Consider the following 18,183-nt stretch of genomic DNA (forward strand, 5'->3'; position numbering starts at 1 on the left):
TACAATTTGAAATCTATTCAGGACTTCAGGGGCTTTTCAAGGGCTCCCCTCTCCCCACCCTGCCCCCAGTATAGAAGTCTCCCAAGAATGTGATTTGTGCATGGCTCTACACGGCCAGGCGATATCCTTATAGCAAACACAGAGACGCTAAGGCTTTTTTGTGAAAGACTTCAATCATGTAATCTAGGCAAGTCCAGGCTTAGCATAAATAATTGCAATGTCCCCTGCCTGGGAGGAGTTGTTCGTGAAAATTCCTGGTTGTCTTTGGGTCTTAATGACCCATTTGACAAAGTTTGGCCTAATAAAACTTCCCAGTGTGCAGCCAGAACCTTGAATCTGTTTCATAGTTGTAAAACAGGCACTGGGATCCATGCACTGGCACAAAGCTTTGCTCCACTTTATTTTGTTTTCAAGAGGGAAAAATGGCTTTGGTCTTCATGGCTGTGGGTGAAACTCCTTTACAAAGTATCTGTGGAGCGACTGCGGAAATTATTTTCACCTGAATCTGCATACAGCTTGGAATAGTGTTTTTTAAAGTATGGACCTTCTCTTTTATCACAGCGTGGTGTTAAATCCGAACTGACAAAGTTTTCTTTTTAAAGTGTTCATTTTAATGAAGTCAAATAACTGATGTAATTCAGCTAGGTTCCTTGGCAGCTAATCAGTTCTCCTCAGTGCTGAAGGCATCAACTAGTTTTTACTAAGCTTTTCACATTTCTGGCTTCCCTCTTGACCTTATGAAGCGCTGCACGTTCTCCTTTCAAAAATAATTGTTGGACTAAAAAATTAGAATGATTAGACAACAGAAATTTCCTGTGGTTATATTTTATGCTAATTAAAAGAAATAATTAACTTATTTTTAGAATTGCTAACAGAGTATTTCTATTCTGCTATACCAGAATGCTGTAAAATGTAGTTGCCTGTCCATTGAATTCTATTTTACATGCAGTTCTATATGTAGAATGTAGTCTAGGGGCATGGAACTTATAATGAATGTTAGGCCTCCAGCTGGTAGTGATAATTTGCTTATCTTTACAAGATTTTTATCTGAAAACTCCTTTGAAGGAAGAAAATACTATTTCAGCTTTACTGCTGTTAGTTTCCTATATTTCTCCTGTACGTGATAAGTTAAGCATGGTCCTGATTCTAGCTCCTAAATTTAACAAGAAATAGCATCTTCGAAGGTGATTGTATTTGACTAGCTTTTCTTTTTAACAGATTTTATTATTCTCTGCATTCTTCATTGTTTTAGTCTGCCTAACCAAAATTTGGTTGCTGTAGCTCATTTTAAGTCTCTGCATTCAAGTTTTAGCAGTCAAAGCCGACTCTGTACCAGCAATCAATTAGTGTTGAAGCTGTTGTCAAATGAAGAATGAAAATTCTTCAATTAGAAGGCAACAAACCTGTCATGGTATCCTACTAGGAAAAGCTGGTCAAAACTTACAAGAAATACTTTGGAAAAATCACTTGTATGGAAAGAGGCCAGTGATCTGGAAAATGCTATAGCAAAAGAGATACATACTGAGAATAAAACAAACGTCTGTGTGTAAAATGCCTACTTATGTCAACTCTTGAAACTACCTCCTTTAGTACTGTTGACAGTAGTTACGCAAAGTGTGTGTAAACATTTGCTGGACTATGGCCTTGATGTTTGGTATTGTTAGCATTTTACTCTCTGCTAGAATGAAACATTAGTATTCACATTATTTTCTTAAGTGGTAAGAAAGTTTAAGAGCTTATACTACAAATACAAGAACTACAGATAGAAGTCACATTATTAAAAGAAATGACACAGCTTGCTTTGCCATTTTCTTAAAATGGTGTCAACTAGTTTTACAGAGAAATAAAATTACTCTTGTTAGGTCACTACATAGATATATAGGTAGCTTTTGAAGTTGTTTGAAAGCTGGATTCTGTTTCAGGTACCTATCAGTCTTCAGTCTTAGTATTTTTAGTTTTTTTCCCCCCACTTGCTATGAGTGGTGACAGTTTGACAGACTGAGACAGATACTTTGACAGTTTTCCTGCAGCATCTTTACAGGCACCGTGCTTATTACACGTGGGAAATTCTTAAGTCTTTTTGAGAATACAGTAGCAAATATGGAAAGCCAATCTGTTAGATTAGCAAGTTAAATGACAGGTTTAATTAGGTTGAAGGTTAAATTTGAACTTGTTTTGAAAGACAGACAGTGTGAAGGAGGAGAATGAATGTTTCAAAAATTGCTGAGAACTTTAAAAATGCTTATGAAAAATTTAGTATTAGACTAAATGTACTAAATTACTAACTGTAATAGCTGGATTCTTAATTTGCTGGAAAGTCCTGGTTGCCTCACTTAAACGTGATTCCTTTAGTCTGTGTGCATATGGGCTTTACTTCTAAATTAACTTTTGCAAAATATTTTAAAAACTATGACATAAGGTGCATTCTACTACACATCTTTCAGAAGAAGAGAAATAGATAACACAATTTCTAAACAGTTTCTGAATACTTTGGTCTGGTGTACACATATAGCTAATTTAACCAGTTAATCTTCCACTGAGCATGTCTATTCGAAGCAGGATTTCTTATGCAGCTTGAATTTCTAGATTATTGCTTCTGTCGGGTTACCTACTTGCAGTGTTAGGTCTGGTTTTATATATAAGATTCTGCGCTGAGAATTTGACAAATATATGTTTCATTCTCAGTTCAGAGATTACCAAAGTTACAGGGCTCTTCAATTTTAATTTTTAATTTTGCACAGTAGTACACTGGAGTGGTATGACTTTCATCAATGCAAAGTCTGAGCGCCTGTCATTTCCAAGTTTAAATCTATGCGTGTCCCCATTGAGTACAACCCTGAACTGTTTTTTGTTAAATTGTTGGGCATGCATATCTGCACTCATATCAAAATTAGGGATTTTGTCTATAGATGATCGATAGAGAATATAGAAAACCTTACATAGTCATTCATCGATGACATGCTAATTCTGAATTCCAACAGATAAGCACTGAAGGTTTTTCTGTGTTCCGCATTTAATTCTATAACTGTGTTCTGAAAATGATTTGGAATCAGAGCAGGCTTTTTAATTGCGCAAAAATGAATCAAGTTTTCCATCTGTGTTAATGCTGGATACTTCTGCTATGCTATAACTCCACTCTTACCAAAATGGTCTAAAAATATACAAACAGTAGTTTTCATCGTATAGAACCTCTATTGAAAGACCGCAAAGCACTTAAAATTCATCAATGTAAATTGAAATACAATAATGTGTGTAGACTAAATACGAATTTAGCAACAACCAAAGAGCGAGATAACTGAATATCACTTTCTTGCTTTAATCAAAAGGGAAAATAACCTTAAAAGCATTTTTAAGTAGATATTAACTTTAAAATAACACATCTAAAAAAAAAAGCTGTATTGATATCTTTTTTCCAGGTGATCCATGGCTGGCTTATAATTTCTTCTCTTTTGCTGCTTTTCTTTTTCTCCTTCATCTACCTGGGGTAAGTGAACTAAAGCATTAATATGCTATTTTTCATGTATCACTTCGTGTATGTATTTATTTTAGAACTAGTCCTTGAATCTTAATAAGAATGATAGTGAGTAAGCTACTCAATAAAATTTTTAGGTTTGTATAGGTTCATAGAGTACACATAAAAGAGAGAGATATTTATGGGTTTCTAGTGCCTCTGATATTGTACAGAAGCTGTCCATCACATGCATCACCAGAATAAGCTATCTTCCAGAGGGTAGTTTATTCTGCTAGCGTATCTTCTGATAAGTTAATTTTTCATAGCCATATGACTCAAGAGGAGTTGTTTACATCGTGGCTTTGGTGGTGGGCTGTATATGCAAAGGCTGTTTGCATGAGAGTGGCAGAAAAGAATCAGCTGAAAAGAATCTACTCTCTCAGCAAAATATATTCAGTGTTTTTCTTTTCAAATTTGGAAGCATGCTTTTATCCAGACATCAAGAAAAGTTGTACCTAATACTCGGTATTCTCTAAAATGAGCAACCTGATCAGGATTTGTAACTAGAGTTATGCCATTAAATTATTATACTGTGTATATTTTTGTACCACTTGGTGACAGATACACTTCTCTTTGAAGAAGCTTATTTAATTTGGTCTCTAGGGGGAGGAAAAAATCTGAAGCTTGCATCTGTAACTTGTTTCCATTGTTTTAAGCAAATGCTTTTCCGGTTTTGTTTTTGTGGTGTTTTTTTTTTTTTTTTTTTTTTAGTGAAGTGTTTAAGACATATAATGTTGCCATGGACTACATTACAGTGGCACTCATGATCTGGAACTTCGGTGTTGTGGGAATGATCTGTATTCATTGGAAGGGTCCGCTTCGGCTCCAGCAGGCATATCTCATTATGATAAGCGCTCTCATGGCCTTGGTGTTCATTAAGTACCTTCCTGAATGGACTGCGTGGCTTATCCTGGCTGTCATTTCAGTGTACGGTAAGGTCTGGGGCAAGGCATAGTAACAGGTATTATGGTGGGAATTTCTTCTATTCCCTGACTTTTGGAAGTTTGTCTGACTAGACCTTAAAAAAACAAAAGGGGGGGGGTATCACTCAAAGTAGTGGATAAGGTGATTACAGACTTCAGAAATAAGATCATGATCTAAACCGAGATCAGTCCCCTACAGCTAAGGGCTTTGTGTGATGCCATCTTCCTTCGTGTTTTTTGATCTCTTCTGTGAAGGTGGAGAGTTTTTGGCTTCTCATTTTCCCCAAGAATCCTTGGAAACTATTGTGTATTCAGAATGTAGGAGCTTGTTGTTTAGGTACAGTCCCATATAGGTATAGATCTGCCCAACCTACGAATTACTCAAATTTGTGGACATAGAAACAACACCCTGCTCCATGCCTAATAATATAATGAGAAGAAAGCAAGGAAGGATTAAAGGCAGTTTTCATTGCTCAAAGTCATTTTACATTTAGAAGGATATAGTTGTGAGAATTGTTTCCTTGATTTTTTTTTTAAATAAAAAGGAAGTTCATTTGAATTACCGCATATTATGCTTTTTCAGAATGATGACTGAGAGATACCTAGATGCAGTTTTTTCATAAAGCTTTAGAGGGCACTGGACACTTTTGGTAAGAAGATTACTCTATATCCCAAATACTGATTTACTTCCCAGGCAAGACTAAAATCCAGTTACTTAGACATAATTAAAACGGTACAGCTAAGTGTATCCATGAAGATGTGCTCATAACTTGAATTTTTTTGGAAGCATGGAAGCGTGATGAATGTGTGCTCTGAAAGTCACTGATAATGATAAAGGCTGAGAATCTGTCCAGTTGTAGAAGTGCAGGGGTTAATAAGATTTGATTAGCTCTGGTAGGTCAGTGTACTCCTTAGGTGTCCTCTTCCTTCAGAGGGAGGAAAAATGTCCCTCATGTGTATGCTCATGGATCATAAGGCACGTTAAGAAAACCTTCCCATCCCCCCTCCCCACTTCCACCCTTCGTATGACTGGAACAAATGTGAGTATTCCAAGCATTCAGCCTTCAATCAGTGATTGCAAAATGAAATTACTCTTCAGATCATATTCCAAGACCATAACGTGGTTGTTTTGAGTAAAGAGGAGGTAAGTTTCAAAGCCTGTGACCCCACGCTAAGAATTCTTTACTTGAGCGGGACCAGCAGTGGTGCTAGGGCAGTTAGCTAAGGTGCAGAAGGCCTGCTCTGTGCAGCATACAGCTCCTGACAAGTAAGCTGTTCCTTTTGGTGTCAGATTTTGTTTCAAATGAATTTAAAGACATACAGTGAGTGGACAACTGCAAAAGGTAGTAGCAAGGTTAATATGTAAATGTTACAGCTTTCTATCCGAATATGCAAGACAAGGGAAAAGTAGCTGAGGTTGTTTGTGGAGTTGCAAATTTCATTAACAAACCATCAACATTCAGGTGGAAAAGCAAATGGAGCATCTGATAGATCAGTTTTTCTTAATACTGTGCTTTGATCTGTATGAGTAACTTGTCAGTCATACTATTTTGTAAAGGATTGCTTTTCAGTTAATTTTTACTTGTTCATCCAGTTTCATTTACTGTCCCGTTAACAAGAATTGAGGGAAGCAACAAAAAGCTGCCGTTCTTTTCTTATGCTAAATATGCTTTGAACACCTCTCAAATGCGTGCAAACACAGCATTTTCCACAATGCTTAATAAACCTGGTTTTTTTCCTCTTCACATGCACATTCACTTTTTTTCATCTTTAAGTGGGAATAAATTGGCAGTCATGCCTACTTCATAGAAATTATGTAAGCCACACTTACCTGTTGTCTTAGAATTTGTTTTAGCATTAAACTTGGGTTAAGAAAAACTTTGATAATAGAAAGCAAGCTTGGAGATTTCCAAGATGTTAGTTGAATAGTAGCTTTCGTGAATTATTTGCTTTCAACTTGCAGGTCAACATACAGACACAGATACATTTGCAGTTGCATAATATCTAAAGTGAGGAGCATCACATTTTTTAAATTTGTATACATATTACAATAACAGGTAAAATAGATTGTATAACTGAGAATGTTAAAAAGTATTCCTGTAGGGTACTGACTTGTGGCCAATGGCTCTCTCAGAAGTCTATGCTCAGCGTAGCATTTTATCTTATTACCAGTCTCTGCAAGTGTTATAGAAAAACCTTCTTATAAGTATGTCTTCAGTGATATAAGATCTGTTCGCTCTTCCTTTCAGATTTGGTTGCTGTCCTATGTCCTAAAGGTCCTCTTCGTATGCTAGTTGAAACAGCCCAAGAGAGAAACGAAACTCTCTTCCCAGCACTTATTTACTCCTGTAAGTACATTTTGTTAAATACTTTAAACTTATGATCACCCATTTAGCTGAAGTGATTTTCTTATTTTTCTGTGTTTTAACCTGGTGCTTGTCAACTGGAATTCTTAGTCTGTTCACTTGGACCTCAGTTTTCCTTTCACTGTTAACTCAAAAATGTGGAGCAACTTCTGGCTAAGATCTTTCAAGATAAAAACCAGCATGTTTGGTTACAAAATACGAACAGGAAAAATGGCAATATACCTTGTTTTGGCTAAAGTAGTATGTCATTAGACTGTGAATTAAGCCTATTCAAAGGGAGTACCTGTTTTCAGAAAATATTTATCAGCTTTCAGTGCTTAAATAACCTGTGTATTACTGGAAGGAAAGGGAGAAATTGCCAGGAAGAGATTTGTTTCCAGAACTGTTTTGTCCAGGTCTTTTTTGGTATGTTTTTTCTCCCTGCAGTTGCGAAAAATAACCTACTGAAAACAAATTGCTGTTATGACCTGTGTATCAATTAGTACATAATTCCGCTGTTTCTGAAGTTCCATGTTGCTATTCATAATCATATGGTTAAACAGTGAAATAGGTTAATCATAAATCATTAGGCTACTGGTGCTCAAGAAAGGCCTGTATTTGGAAGCAGGAAGTGTGTCGTAGACTGACTGGCTACTTCGGGGACAAGTTTACAGTGGAGAAAGGGGAGGCGTTTCTTTATCTGTCACTCTTGCTGTGTTTTACTGATACTACTCATAGCTGCCTGTTGTTCTGTTTTGTGGGAGGAGAGGTTAACCTCAGGTTTGTGAGAAACCACAAACTTGAATTAAAATATACCATTTAAGTGTGACAGCATTTCATTACCTCCAGATTGGAGAATTCTTTGTGATGGTGGGGGCAGAGAACAATTAACTTTGGTGCAGATACAGCCTCTGAATTGAGGTACCTCAGTACCAGTCTTAATAGACCTTTTTACTTACAGATTAAGGGAAAAAAGTAAAGAAATCATTGATTCAAACTTTCAGAGTGGGCCTCATATATAGAAGTAATTTCTCTGGCAAAGGCTATTGCCATTTTTTTCAACACCTAGTAAGAATAAAACTTTTATTCACCAAATTCTGTAAATGCATGTTGTAGCTGGTACTGGCCGTGTTCCAGATATTACTGTGCTTTGATGAGAGTAAAATTGCCTGTTGCAAAAGATAGTTGTATCAAAAAAAAAAAAAAAAGAGTGGATTGATGCCAACACTATCTCAGAATTGCATACATCTGAAGATATGATTAGCTATGCTGTTGTTTGGGTGTTTTTTTTTTAATAGCAACAATGATATGGCTAGTGAACATGGCTGAGGAAGATCCAGAAGCCCAACGGAAAGCTTCCAAAAACTCCACTTATGATAAACAAGGTGAGTTTTTCTTTGACAAGGCTTTATAGTTGTCATTTTATTGGAAAACATGTTTATGGATATTTGTTTTTTAGCTTTTTAAGTGTCTTGGTTGCTGTAGAAGAGTGAAAGCATGGAGGCCTTATTAGGAATGATGAATCTGTCAAGACTTCAAAAATTGCTTACTTATTGCGCAGTTAATGTTCTTGCATTCGTTTTTCTGAGATCCAGGATGTTGGTGGTGAAATGACTCTCAATAGACAACTATTGACTGAGCTCAGTTGCTTGTCAAATTCGGGTGATACAGTATAATGCTAACTCATTTATATTTGTATTAAACAGAAATGTGTCTAGCCCTCTTGGCTATGCAGCTAGTGTTTAAAAACATGGGGTTTGTTTGTTTACATGTATTATTAAAGCAGAGCAGAGTTTCTGAATTTAACATGTTTGAAGGGTGTATGAATATGTAACTTTCAGTAAAGTTTTCTATTTTACTGGAAAATTAAGCTGTCAGTGTTGACTGAAGAAGCTAATGAAATATTAGATGAGAGTTTATTCCTTAAAATGTGATCTTTAAATTAGGTCACCACAGAACTTCCACTCTGTTATGTCAAAGTACTCCTGAATATTAGGGGTTGAGTGCAACATGTAGATGCTGTGACTGCAGAGTGTGCATTGACTCCTGATTGTTTAAATAAGTATTAAAATCCTAAGTGAGAATGTCTTGTAATGGTGTGTGCCAGTGTTAGATGTTGCTAAATATTATAGAATACCTCTTTCTTCCTCATTCTTCTATAATCTTACATGTGGAGAGATTGTTATGTTTTAGAAGGTACGTTTCTGAAGGAATCTTAAATGCCTTTCTTTCTTTGAGCTCCGGCAAACCAGACTCGGAATGAAGATGCTGAAGCAGATGATGGTGGCTTTAGTCAGGAATGGCAGCAGCAAAGGGACAATAGAATAGGACCCATTGAATCAACGCCTGAATCGCGTGCTGCTGTTCAGGCTCTACCCAGTAACTCTCAAACAAGTGAAGACCCTGAAGAACGTGAGTATGGAGTACTGTGTCTGAAAGACTTAGTAAAACCTGAAGCTAGTTAGTCTTAGTCTTAGTCATCCTGACTGCACAGATACAGTATGCTGTGAGCTAATAGCAAGCTGAAGAGCTGCTCTTGCTCATGATCAATACTGACATGCCTCATAGAAATAGATGGAGTTGGGTTTTGGTAGCTTTTGGGTTTGCTGCAGGAGTGAGTAATATTGGCCAAACTGAACTTCAGTTTGATACACAGACTCAAAACTTGAATAGCACAAGTTGCTTTCAGACCATTATACAGTCAGTTGCATTAGCTTCTTTTTTTTTTTCCACACAGTGTTCTGCTGTGTATCACCTCTTTTGGATTTTAGGCCCTGTAAATGCAGTCATTAATGCTTTTTGCCTCAAGATTAAACTACTGTAATCCACTCCGTAGAAAGCAACGTTTAAATCCTAACTGGAGACTGAAATGAATGCAGAATGCCATGGGCTTGCTTATTTTTCTCCAGCATCTTGCTGTGGTGCAGTATCTTTGGAGAGCATATGACATCAATACTCATATCTGTTTTAACAGACTCCTGATTTCCAGTTGGAGATCAAGCTGCTATTAGATTTGCAAAGCTCTAAATAAATTAGGGTCTGCCTGTCTAATAAACTGCTCTTCCCATGTGATGCAGCCATGTTTAGCAGGTGCAACTGCTTCCTCTGATTTTCAGGTGCTCCTCTGTTTAAAAATACAGACTTCTATTTTAAAAACAATTTTAGAATTTACTTTGTCCCAAAAATTCCAAATTCAGAGTGTGTTGCAAATCCATTTTCATTTCTAGAGCTTAGAAAAATAACATTAAGATGCAAAAATTTTAGGAATTGGGCTATTTTAGTTTAGTTAACTGGTTAACTAAAACTCTTGCCTGGCCAGACTAGTAATTTTCTCCTTCCTCTATTCCTACAGCAAATAGTAATGACAGATGTGCAGTGATCCAGTCAGACTTGTCAGCCAGCATTAGCTTACTAGAGGTTTGGAGGAGCTTATTAGAAATTTGGAGAGTTCGCTTGTGTGGAAAGAGTTATCTAGCAGTTGCCTTTGCTTATTGTTCTGTCACATGGAAAGCAAGCATCCAAGTTTTGTTTCAGTAGTTAAAGGGTGTTTTAGGGCTTAAGAGCTTGTCATGAATACACTGTTTTAGACTATATATTGGAGGCCTGCTGAAAGAGAGTAGGGTTGCCTTTTCTCCTTTTCTCTTTTCTCCTTTTCTCTTTTCTCCTTTTCTCTTTTCTCCTTTTCTCTTTTCTCCTTTTCTCTTTTCTCCTTTTCCCTTTTCTCCTTTTCCCTTTTCTCCTTTTCCCTTTTCTCCTTTTCCCTTTTCTCCTTTTCCCTTTTCTCCTTTTCCCTTTTCTCCTTTTCCCTTTTCTCCTTTTCCCTTTTCTCCTTTTCCCTTTTCTCCTTTTCCCTTTTCTCCTTTTCCCTTTTCTCCTTTTCTCCTTTTCCCTTTTCTCCTTTTCCCTTTTCTCCTTTTCCCTTTTCTCCTTTTCCCTTTTCTCCTTTTCCCTTTTCTCCTTTTCCCTTTTCTCCTTTTCCCTTTTCTCCTTTTCCCTTTTCTCCTTTTCCCTTTTCTCCTTTTCCCTTTTCTCCTTTTCCCTTTTCTCCTTTTCCCTTTTCTCCTTTTCCCTTTTCTCCTTTTCCCTTTTCTCCTTTTCCCTTTTCTCCTTTTCCCTTTTCTCCTTTTCCCTTTTCTCCTTTTCCCTTTTCTCCTTTTCCCTTTTCTCCTTTTCCCTTTTCTCCTTTTCCCTTTTCTCCTTTTCCCTTTTCTCCTTTTCCCTTTTCTCCTTTTCCCTTTTCTCCTTTTCCCTTTTCTCCTTTTCCCTTTTCTCCTTTTCCCTTTTCTCCTTTTCCCTTTTCTCCTTTTCCCTTTTCTCCTTTTCCCTTTTCTCCTTTTCCCTTTTCTCCTTTTCCCTTTTCTCCTTTTCCCTTTTCTCCTTTTCCCTTTTCTCCTTTTCCCTTTTCTCCTTTTCCCTTTTCTCCTTTTCCCTTTTCTCCTTTTCTCCTTTTCCCTTTTCTCCTTTTCCCTTTTCTCCTTTTCCCTTTTCTCCTTTTCCCTTTTCTCCTTTTCCCTTTTCTCCTTTTCTCCTTTTCTCCTTTTCCCTTTTCCCCTTTTCCCCTTTTCCCCTTTTCCCCTTTTCCCCTTTTCCCCTTTTCCCCTTTTCCCCTTTTCCCCTTTTCCCCTTTTCCCCTTTTCCCCTTTTCCCCTTTTCCCCTTTTCCCCTTTTCCCCTTTTCCCCTTTTCCCCTTTTCCCCTTTTCCCCTTTTCCCCTTTTCCCCTTTTCCCCTTTTCCCCTTTTCCCCTTTTCCCCTTTTCCCCTTTTCCCCTTTTCCCCTTTTCCCCTTTTCCCCTTTTCCCCTTTTCCCCTTTTCCCCTTTTCCCCTTTTCCCCTTTTCCCCTTTTCCCCTTTTCCCCTTTTCCCCTTTTCTCCTTTCTCCTTTCTCCTTTTCTCTTTTCTCCTTTTCTCTTTTCTCCTTTTCTCTTTTCTCCTTTTCTCTTTTCTCCTTTTCTCCTCTCCCCAATTATCAACCAGGCATACACCTCTGTTTTGATGCCCTGAGTTCTTCTTAGAACTCTAAAGTGAGTTTTGGGCTGCACTGTGATCAGGTGACAAAGTAAACGATAGGCCAAATGAAAACAGCTGGTGACCTGATGTTGGCCTCTCTGACTTGGACTAAAAGCTCAGAAAGTGAACTGGTGTTCAGGAAATCTTTGTTATTTTGTTTGCAGAAATAATTGAGTATTGTGCTCCCAGAGTTGTTGCTAAGGTGGTGATCACTATTTAAAGGAGTAAGACATTAACTCATGAGTTTTCCTAAACCTCACATCTTGGACTAAGTATGTGGTTTTTTGCTTCTGTGATATGCTCTGTGTAAAAAGCCCACACAAGTGCTTTTTAGAACTACCTTAGAATTCTGTAGGAAACTTGGGAGGGCAATGGAGTATTTTGCTGGGTATAGGTTTCTAACTGGCAAATAAAACATGATCTGCACAGGACTTACTTGTTTTCCCCCTCCCTCGGCCAGCTTAAAGGAATTGTACTTCAATATTCTGTTGAATATGACATGACAACCAAAAGTGGACACCCCCCCAACAAATATAATTACAAATATCTGAGTTTGTATATATTGCATTTCTATGTACAGGAGAATAGGAATACAGAAAAATTCTAATTAGAGGATGAACTAATTGAGTGGTGTAATGTTCCTAAGCCATCTTGTTTCACAAGAGTTTTTCTTTATCACTTGATTCAGGTGTGGTACTAGTTTTGAAAATAAAATGTTCTTATTAGCAAGTCTTGTTGATACTTAATGTAAATCTGTATTATTCTCTGACAATTACTGATATGTAATATTAGTAGACTGTCTGATACTGAATGCTGCCGTATATTCACTTTTGCAGGAGGAGTAAAGCTAGGTTTAGGAGACTTCATTTTCTACAGTGTCCTTGTTGGCAAAGCCTCTGCAACAGCAAGCGGGGACTGGAATACAACTTTAGCGTGTTTTGTAGCCATATTAATTGTGAGTATAATGTAATATTATAATAAGGATAGTTTCTGTTGTTCATCAGGGAGAAAGTCATAACTGCTACATTTTTTTCTTTGGAATTTGTTTATTTGGTGGCCAGACTGAAAACTGATGGGGGTTTTAGCTGTGATTTTCATTGGCTGTACATCTGTCACTTAAGCCTTTAGTTTAGGAAGGCGTGAACTGTATCTTGTATTTCTGTGGGATTAATGTTTATATATATAATCTTTTGCTTGTCAGAGTTCCCTAATTTCTCCCTATGTTTTTGTTTTTTTTTTTTTCTTTTCTTCCCCTCAGGGTCTGTGCCTTACACTTCTGCTTCTTGCCATCTTTAAGAAGGCCTTACCAGCTCTTCCAATCTCCATAACCTTTGGGCTAGTTTTTTACTTTGCTACAGATAACTTGGTGCAACCCTTTATGGACCAGCTAGCGTTCCATCAGTTTTATATCTAGCACACTTGATGCTATCTATGGATATTTGTAGCAAATCTGGGAGGAGGAAAATGTTTTTCCCTCAGTTCTCAAGTGAGACTGAAATTTAATACTCAAGATTCCAAGTCTGAATCATTACAACTTCCTCTGATGGTGGTTTTGGTTTTTTTTTCCTGAGACAACTGCTGCAGTGGGCACCATATGAATTTTCCTGTGTGAAAGTGGCTTCTTCCCAATGGCCGGTCTAAACCGGGTGCTGTCATATCAGAGGTAATCTGATATACGTATCTCTGGTAAGGACCACCTGTGTGAAAATTGCTAATGCTTCCACCAGCAATGTGATCTCTTACCACAGGTTGATTATTTTCACAGCATTAAGGGTGCTCAGGACTTCCTTGATATTAACAGAGGAAGCTGACAAACCACATGGAACTTGTCCCTGTAACCGCTGGAAGAGAGAAAACCCAATTCAGACTTCTTCAGCAGTGATTTTTTGACAGCGGAGTCCTGACTCTGCTTTGTGTAACGAGAAAGGACTTTGTAGCAATTTGACAAAGGGAGAAAGTACTGTCGCTCTAAGAGTGCTCCACCACTTCATAACCTCTGTGCCTGAGTGTGCTTGGTTTAATAAATTTAAAAGCTTTTTTTTTTCCCCCCACACTGGAACTAGAGCCTCTTCTCAGTTTTAATACTTTGTATCCTCAAGCATGGAGTGCACCTTCTGTACACCTGCTCCAGTTTATGTAGCTACTTAGACTTGGACTGAATTATTTGGCATTAGTGGATCATAAGGTCCTAATTTGGATCTTAGATTCTAAAAGGTTAATAAACTGCATTAAAAAGCAATTTCAGAACCTACTCTTTGTGCTCTTGCAAATCATTTTGCTAGAACACTATTTCAAACCCCGTGTTTGGGAATAGTCACTAACAGCACGGACTGCATTGTTGGTATATGTTCCTTTTATTGAAATTCTTATGAAATAAGTAGACATTTGCAGCAATCCCAGATGGAGTTTAGCTTGCCAGATGTAGAGGCCAAAGTGCTATTAGTAGCACTTCTAAATGCATCACTGAAATTTTTCCTCTTCAAAAGGTTTACAGTTCTGTTGACCTGAAGTATTGGTCACTCAACCATCTAACACCTCAGGTTGGGCAGGGATTTTTTTTTTTCGTGCAGTATCTTTATTGGTGGGGATACTTAAGTTAGGTGAGACATTACTTAATGTTACCAAGGAGCAAAATTTGTGGCTGTCTTCATTGTAATTACCTCTCTTGTGAGGAACTCAGGACTGGAGAAATAAAAGACAACTCAAAATCACTCAAAAGAAGATATGAGATATTGAACTTCTTACAAGAAAAAGAATCAATTCAAACCTTGAAACTGCTAAACTCTGTTTTCTTCTTCATTTAAAGAACTCGTTTATGAATAATTGCTTGGAAATGACACTTGAGTGAGATGAAGTTGGTTTTGCCGTAGGCTTTTACTCTGTACAAGTCATCTTTTTTCTGAGGGAAGCATAGGGAGTGGATACTGTTGACGGGCATTCCATTTTACTTGCATCTTGATACTGGAGTCCTTGCCAAGTAGAACAACTGTCAAAATCCTGACGCAAGCTCCTTTTACCTTTTTTCTGGGGCTTTGTTTCAGTGCCTATAGATTCAAAGCTCTGAGACATCACAAATGCTCACCAACTGTTGCCCAAATAAGGGAAGAAAGGCTGTGATATATAAATCTGCTTTAAAACCAAGAAAGGCTTACTTTGATTGTCCTTGGAAATGTCTGTCTCTCTTCCAGTATGACTTGCTAACTGTAGTGTTAGCATTTACATTTTCATAAAATATATTATCTTGTCTCCTCTAAAGTACTTTTATTCATCTCATTTGTGTGCTGATTCATCATGGATAGCATTAGTAAACTAACCATATCAAAATTCCTTACACTGACTTTTCAAGTCAAACTTGCTTGTGTTTTCTAGCTTAAATCACTGTTCCATATTTTGCTGCAATGCAGCCTGATTTAAAACAGGTTAGTTAGGTTTTTTGTTGGTGGTTTGTTGGTTTTGGTTGTCTTTTTTTTTTTACAAGACTTTGAGTTGTTTTTATACTATTGTAACTTGTCCCTTTCCTGAGCGTTGTATCTAAGAAAATTCCCTTGTGTGTTTTATTGGGCATCCTAACTATTGTTTCATTGTATAGAACAGATTTGCTAAAAGTTGGCATCACTAGCATCTGTTTGCATATCTTAGCTGACTCTCAGTTAAGAGTTGCTACTTAAATGCAGCAGTGATCTTTATTGTTTGTTTTTTGGCTTAAATATGCACCATAGGAGCACTAGCTCCATTAAGAGTTGCTTTAGAATCTATAGAAATGCACAAAAGCCTTTCCACATACTTGAATGGGTGTTAGATTACAACCCAAGGAAGAGCTCAGAATCTTCAAACACTAAATTGCCAGTCTTCCACTCCCCAGAGCTGCTTCTGCTATCCTGACGTTTTAATTTCTGAGCTAGTGTGGAGTTACAGTGGTGGAGACTATAAAATTTATACTCACAGAAACTGTTCAAGTTTATGTATTTGAATCTCAAAATAAATGCAGAAGGAAAATTGCTTTTCAAGCCCAGGCCAGCCAACATATGTTAAAGTACAATGCTTATTACCAAGTCTTATGTACACCTTCAAAAAACAGATGAAATTTTCTAGATTTGCCCTCTCATGCTAAATCATGGTAGCTTATGTTCCAAATGAGATCTTGCAACTAAAGATCATCTCAGTACTTGGGTCCATAAGGTTCAGTTGAGAATCGTTTTTGTTTGCATTTGGGTTGTTACTACATAAGTGTGAAGGTTGTGTCACTTTTCTCTTCTTTGTCTTAAAACACCAATCTAAATTGAGATCGTGAACCATTTCAGCTTGGTTAGCTTGGTATAGCTGAAAGACTTCTGATATTTAGTCTGCATTTCTGAGAGAGTTTTCGTTATTATTAAATTAGTATGTTAATGACAACACGTTAGACTGTAGCTCTGAAAGAACTATTGTGTAACCCTAGTAGCTAAATTCATCTCTTTTGTGCCCAAGCCGACTGACTGGTAACTGTTGTGTGACTGTTTCAGTATTCATACTTTGAAACTGGGTATTATGATAGCTCCCCTTTCAGCTTACATCAATAATTAGTCTCCTCCTTTGGCTAAGCTTCAAATAAATAAATGAGAAAACATAATACCAAGTTACATTTTGCCTGAAAAACAGCCACTTTCATTTTTTCTTTTTTTTTTTTTTTTTCCTGTTGGGGGTTTTAATCCAGAGCAAAAAAGAGAGATCCCTGGAAGGTGATCTTATAGCAAAGGTGTATGATGCTGTCATATCTATGTATGGCTATTATGGTGGCGCTCAAATTCAAATGTCATCTGTGTGAGGTGAGTCTTGAAGGTACGCACGTGATACTGCAACACATTCAGAATAATTCTGACTGGGCAGATGATGACTTCTTTGAGCCAAATAATCAAGGGCTGTGCTCCACTAAAAATGGCTAATCTCCTCAATGTACAAAGCAGATCCTGACTATTTCAGGCATAGGAGACTGGTGCTTCTTGGATATGTAGATATATATCTGTACCTATAGAGATGCGGATATATATTATATGTACTCTGGGCCTGTGAATGACAACTGTTCTGCCATTAGTGCAGTCAAGAATTAAATATGCAGAAGTACATTTTGTGTGGACGGTACTGTATGACGAAACTTCTCAAAATGCTTTATTTAAAAAAAAATTACTTTTGGCGATGATGCTGTTGAAACGAGTTTAATAGACTGTGGAACATGTCTGCACTGTGATTGCATCTCAGTGGTACCTTGGTCATTGGGAACGCTGAAACATGAACAAGGATGGAATTCTTTTACACTCAAAGCATTTGCTGTTTTCTTTTTTACAAACACTGGTTTGTACATAATCTGAATTGAATGTGAATGTTTTTTAAACACCTTTCCGGTCCTTGATAAGATACGTTTTTGATAGATTATTGCAAATTTTCCTGTATTTGTCTAATTATTAAAATAAAAGTTGCATGGATCCTGACTTATCTTGCCTTTACTATATTATTTTAAAGCCATCACTTAAAGCTGTTGGAGGCCTAAGCACTGTAGCTATTTTTATTCAACATTTAATGAGTAAGATTCCTGTCTTAAGACACTTAAGTAGATGCTTTATTTCCCAGCGGAAGAGCTTCAAGCTGATTTCTGTAAGAGTACTTCCTTCTAAAAGCTACTTTTTGTGTTCATTTAAAGAGTCGGTCAAAGCCTGTTGCAAAAGCACCCATAAGGTATAATTAAGGCATGAAAAAACGATATGAGATTATACTGAAACACCAGCTGGCACAATGAAGATCAGTGTTACCCAGGAAAAATACATAGGATGCTCAGAAAGCACGCACTTCATGAACAGTAGTGTGTATTGTTGTTTTGGTGTTGATTTCATACCAATACGATTGAAAAAGAGCTTTTCCCTAGCAGCACTTTTTTTGTTGCTTTGGAGAAGCACTGCAAAGCTCAGATTTGCCTGAGTTGACTGACTGCTATTGAAGATGTTTCTTTGGGGGATTGCCTTGTCTCTGCATGGAAGGCCTGCATGAAAGACCTAAAGAAATGTCCGTCCTGACAAGTAGAAAGTCAAGCACAGGTGGTAGGAGGCATGGATGAGCAAGGAGCTCCTAACTGAACCCAAACAGGAAGTGTAGAGGAGGTGGAAGCAGGGGCAGATGACCCAAAAGGAGCATCGAGTTGCTTTCTGATCCTGCAGGGATAGGGTTAGGAAAGCTAAGGCCCCTCTGGAGTTGAATCTGGCAAGGGATGTGAAGGGCAAGAAGAAAGGATTCTACAACTATGTAACAGCAAAAGGAAGACTAAGGAAAAAAGGTGTCCCCTCTGCTGAATGGGGCAGGGGAACTTGTGACAAATGACATGGAGAAGCCTGAGGTACTTATTGCCTTCCTTGCCTCAGTCTTTATTGGT

General features: G+C 37.5%; 2 protein-coding genes across 8 annotated transcripts in view; both read left to right on the forward strand.

Moving 5' to 3' along the window:
* The window catches only part of PSEN1 (presenilin 1), a 33,044-nt gene extending 15,793 nt beyond the window's left edge, over positions 1-17,251 (forward strand). For all 7 annotated transcript variants that reach the window (XM_075152011.1, XM_075152008.1, XM_075152012.1 and 4 more), the window contains 7 exons: positions 3,417-3,484; positions 4,223-4,443; positions 6,684-6,782; positions 8,078-8,164; positions 9,018-9,191; positions 12,623-12,741; positions 13,045-17,251. In XM_075152011.1, the coding sequence (XP_075008112.1) occupies positions 3,417-3,484; positions 4,223-4,443; positions 6,684-6,782; positions 8,078-8,164; positions 9,018-9,191; positions 12,623-12,741; positions 13,045-13,200 (924 nt within the window). In that variant the 3' untranslated portion in view covers positions 13,201-17,251. The remainder of the gene's footprint in view (positions 1-3,416; positions 3,485-4,222; positions 4,444-6,683; positions 6,783-8,077; positions 8,165-9,017; positions 9,192-12,622; positions 12,742-13,044) is intronic.
* The window catches only part of PAPLN (papilin, proteoglycan like sulfated glycoprotein), a 77,936-nt gene continuing 73,188 nt past the window's right edge, over positions 13,436-18,183 (forward strand). Inside the window, exon 1 of the mRNA XM_075151996.1 lies at positions 13,436-13,449. The gene's annotated coding sequence lies outside the window, so the exon portion shown is untranslated. The remainder of the gene's footprint in view (positions 13,450-18,183) is intronic.

The sequence above is a fragment of the Calonectris borealis genome, chromosome 5 (assembly GCF_964195595.1).
Source record: "Calonectris borealis chromosome 5, bCalBor7.hap1.2, whole genome shotgun sequence".
NCBI lineage: Eukaryota > Metazoa > Chordata > Aves > Procellariiformes > Procellariidae > Calonectris > Calonectris borealis.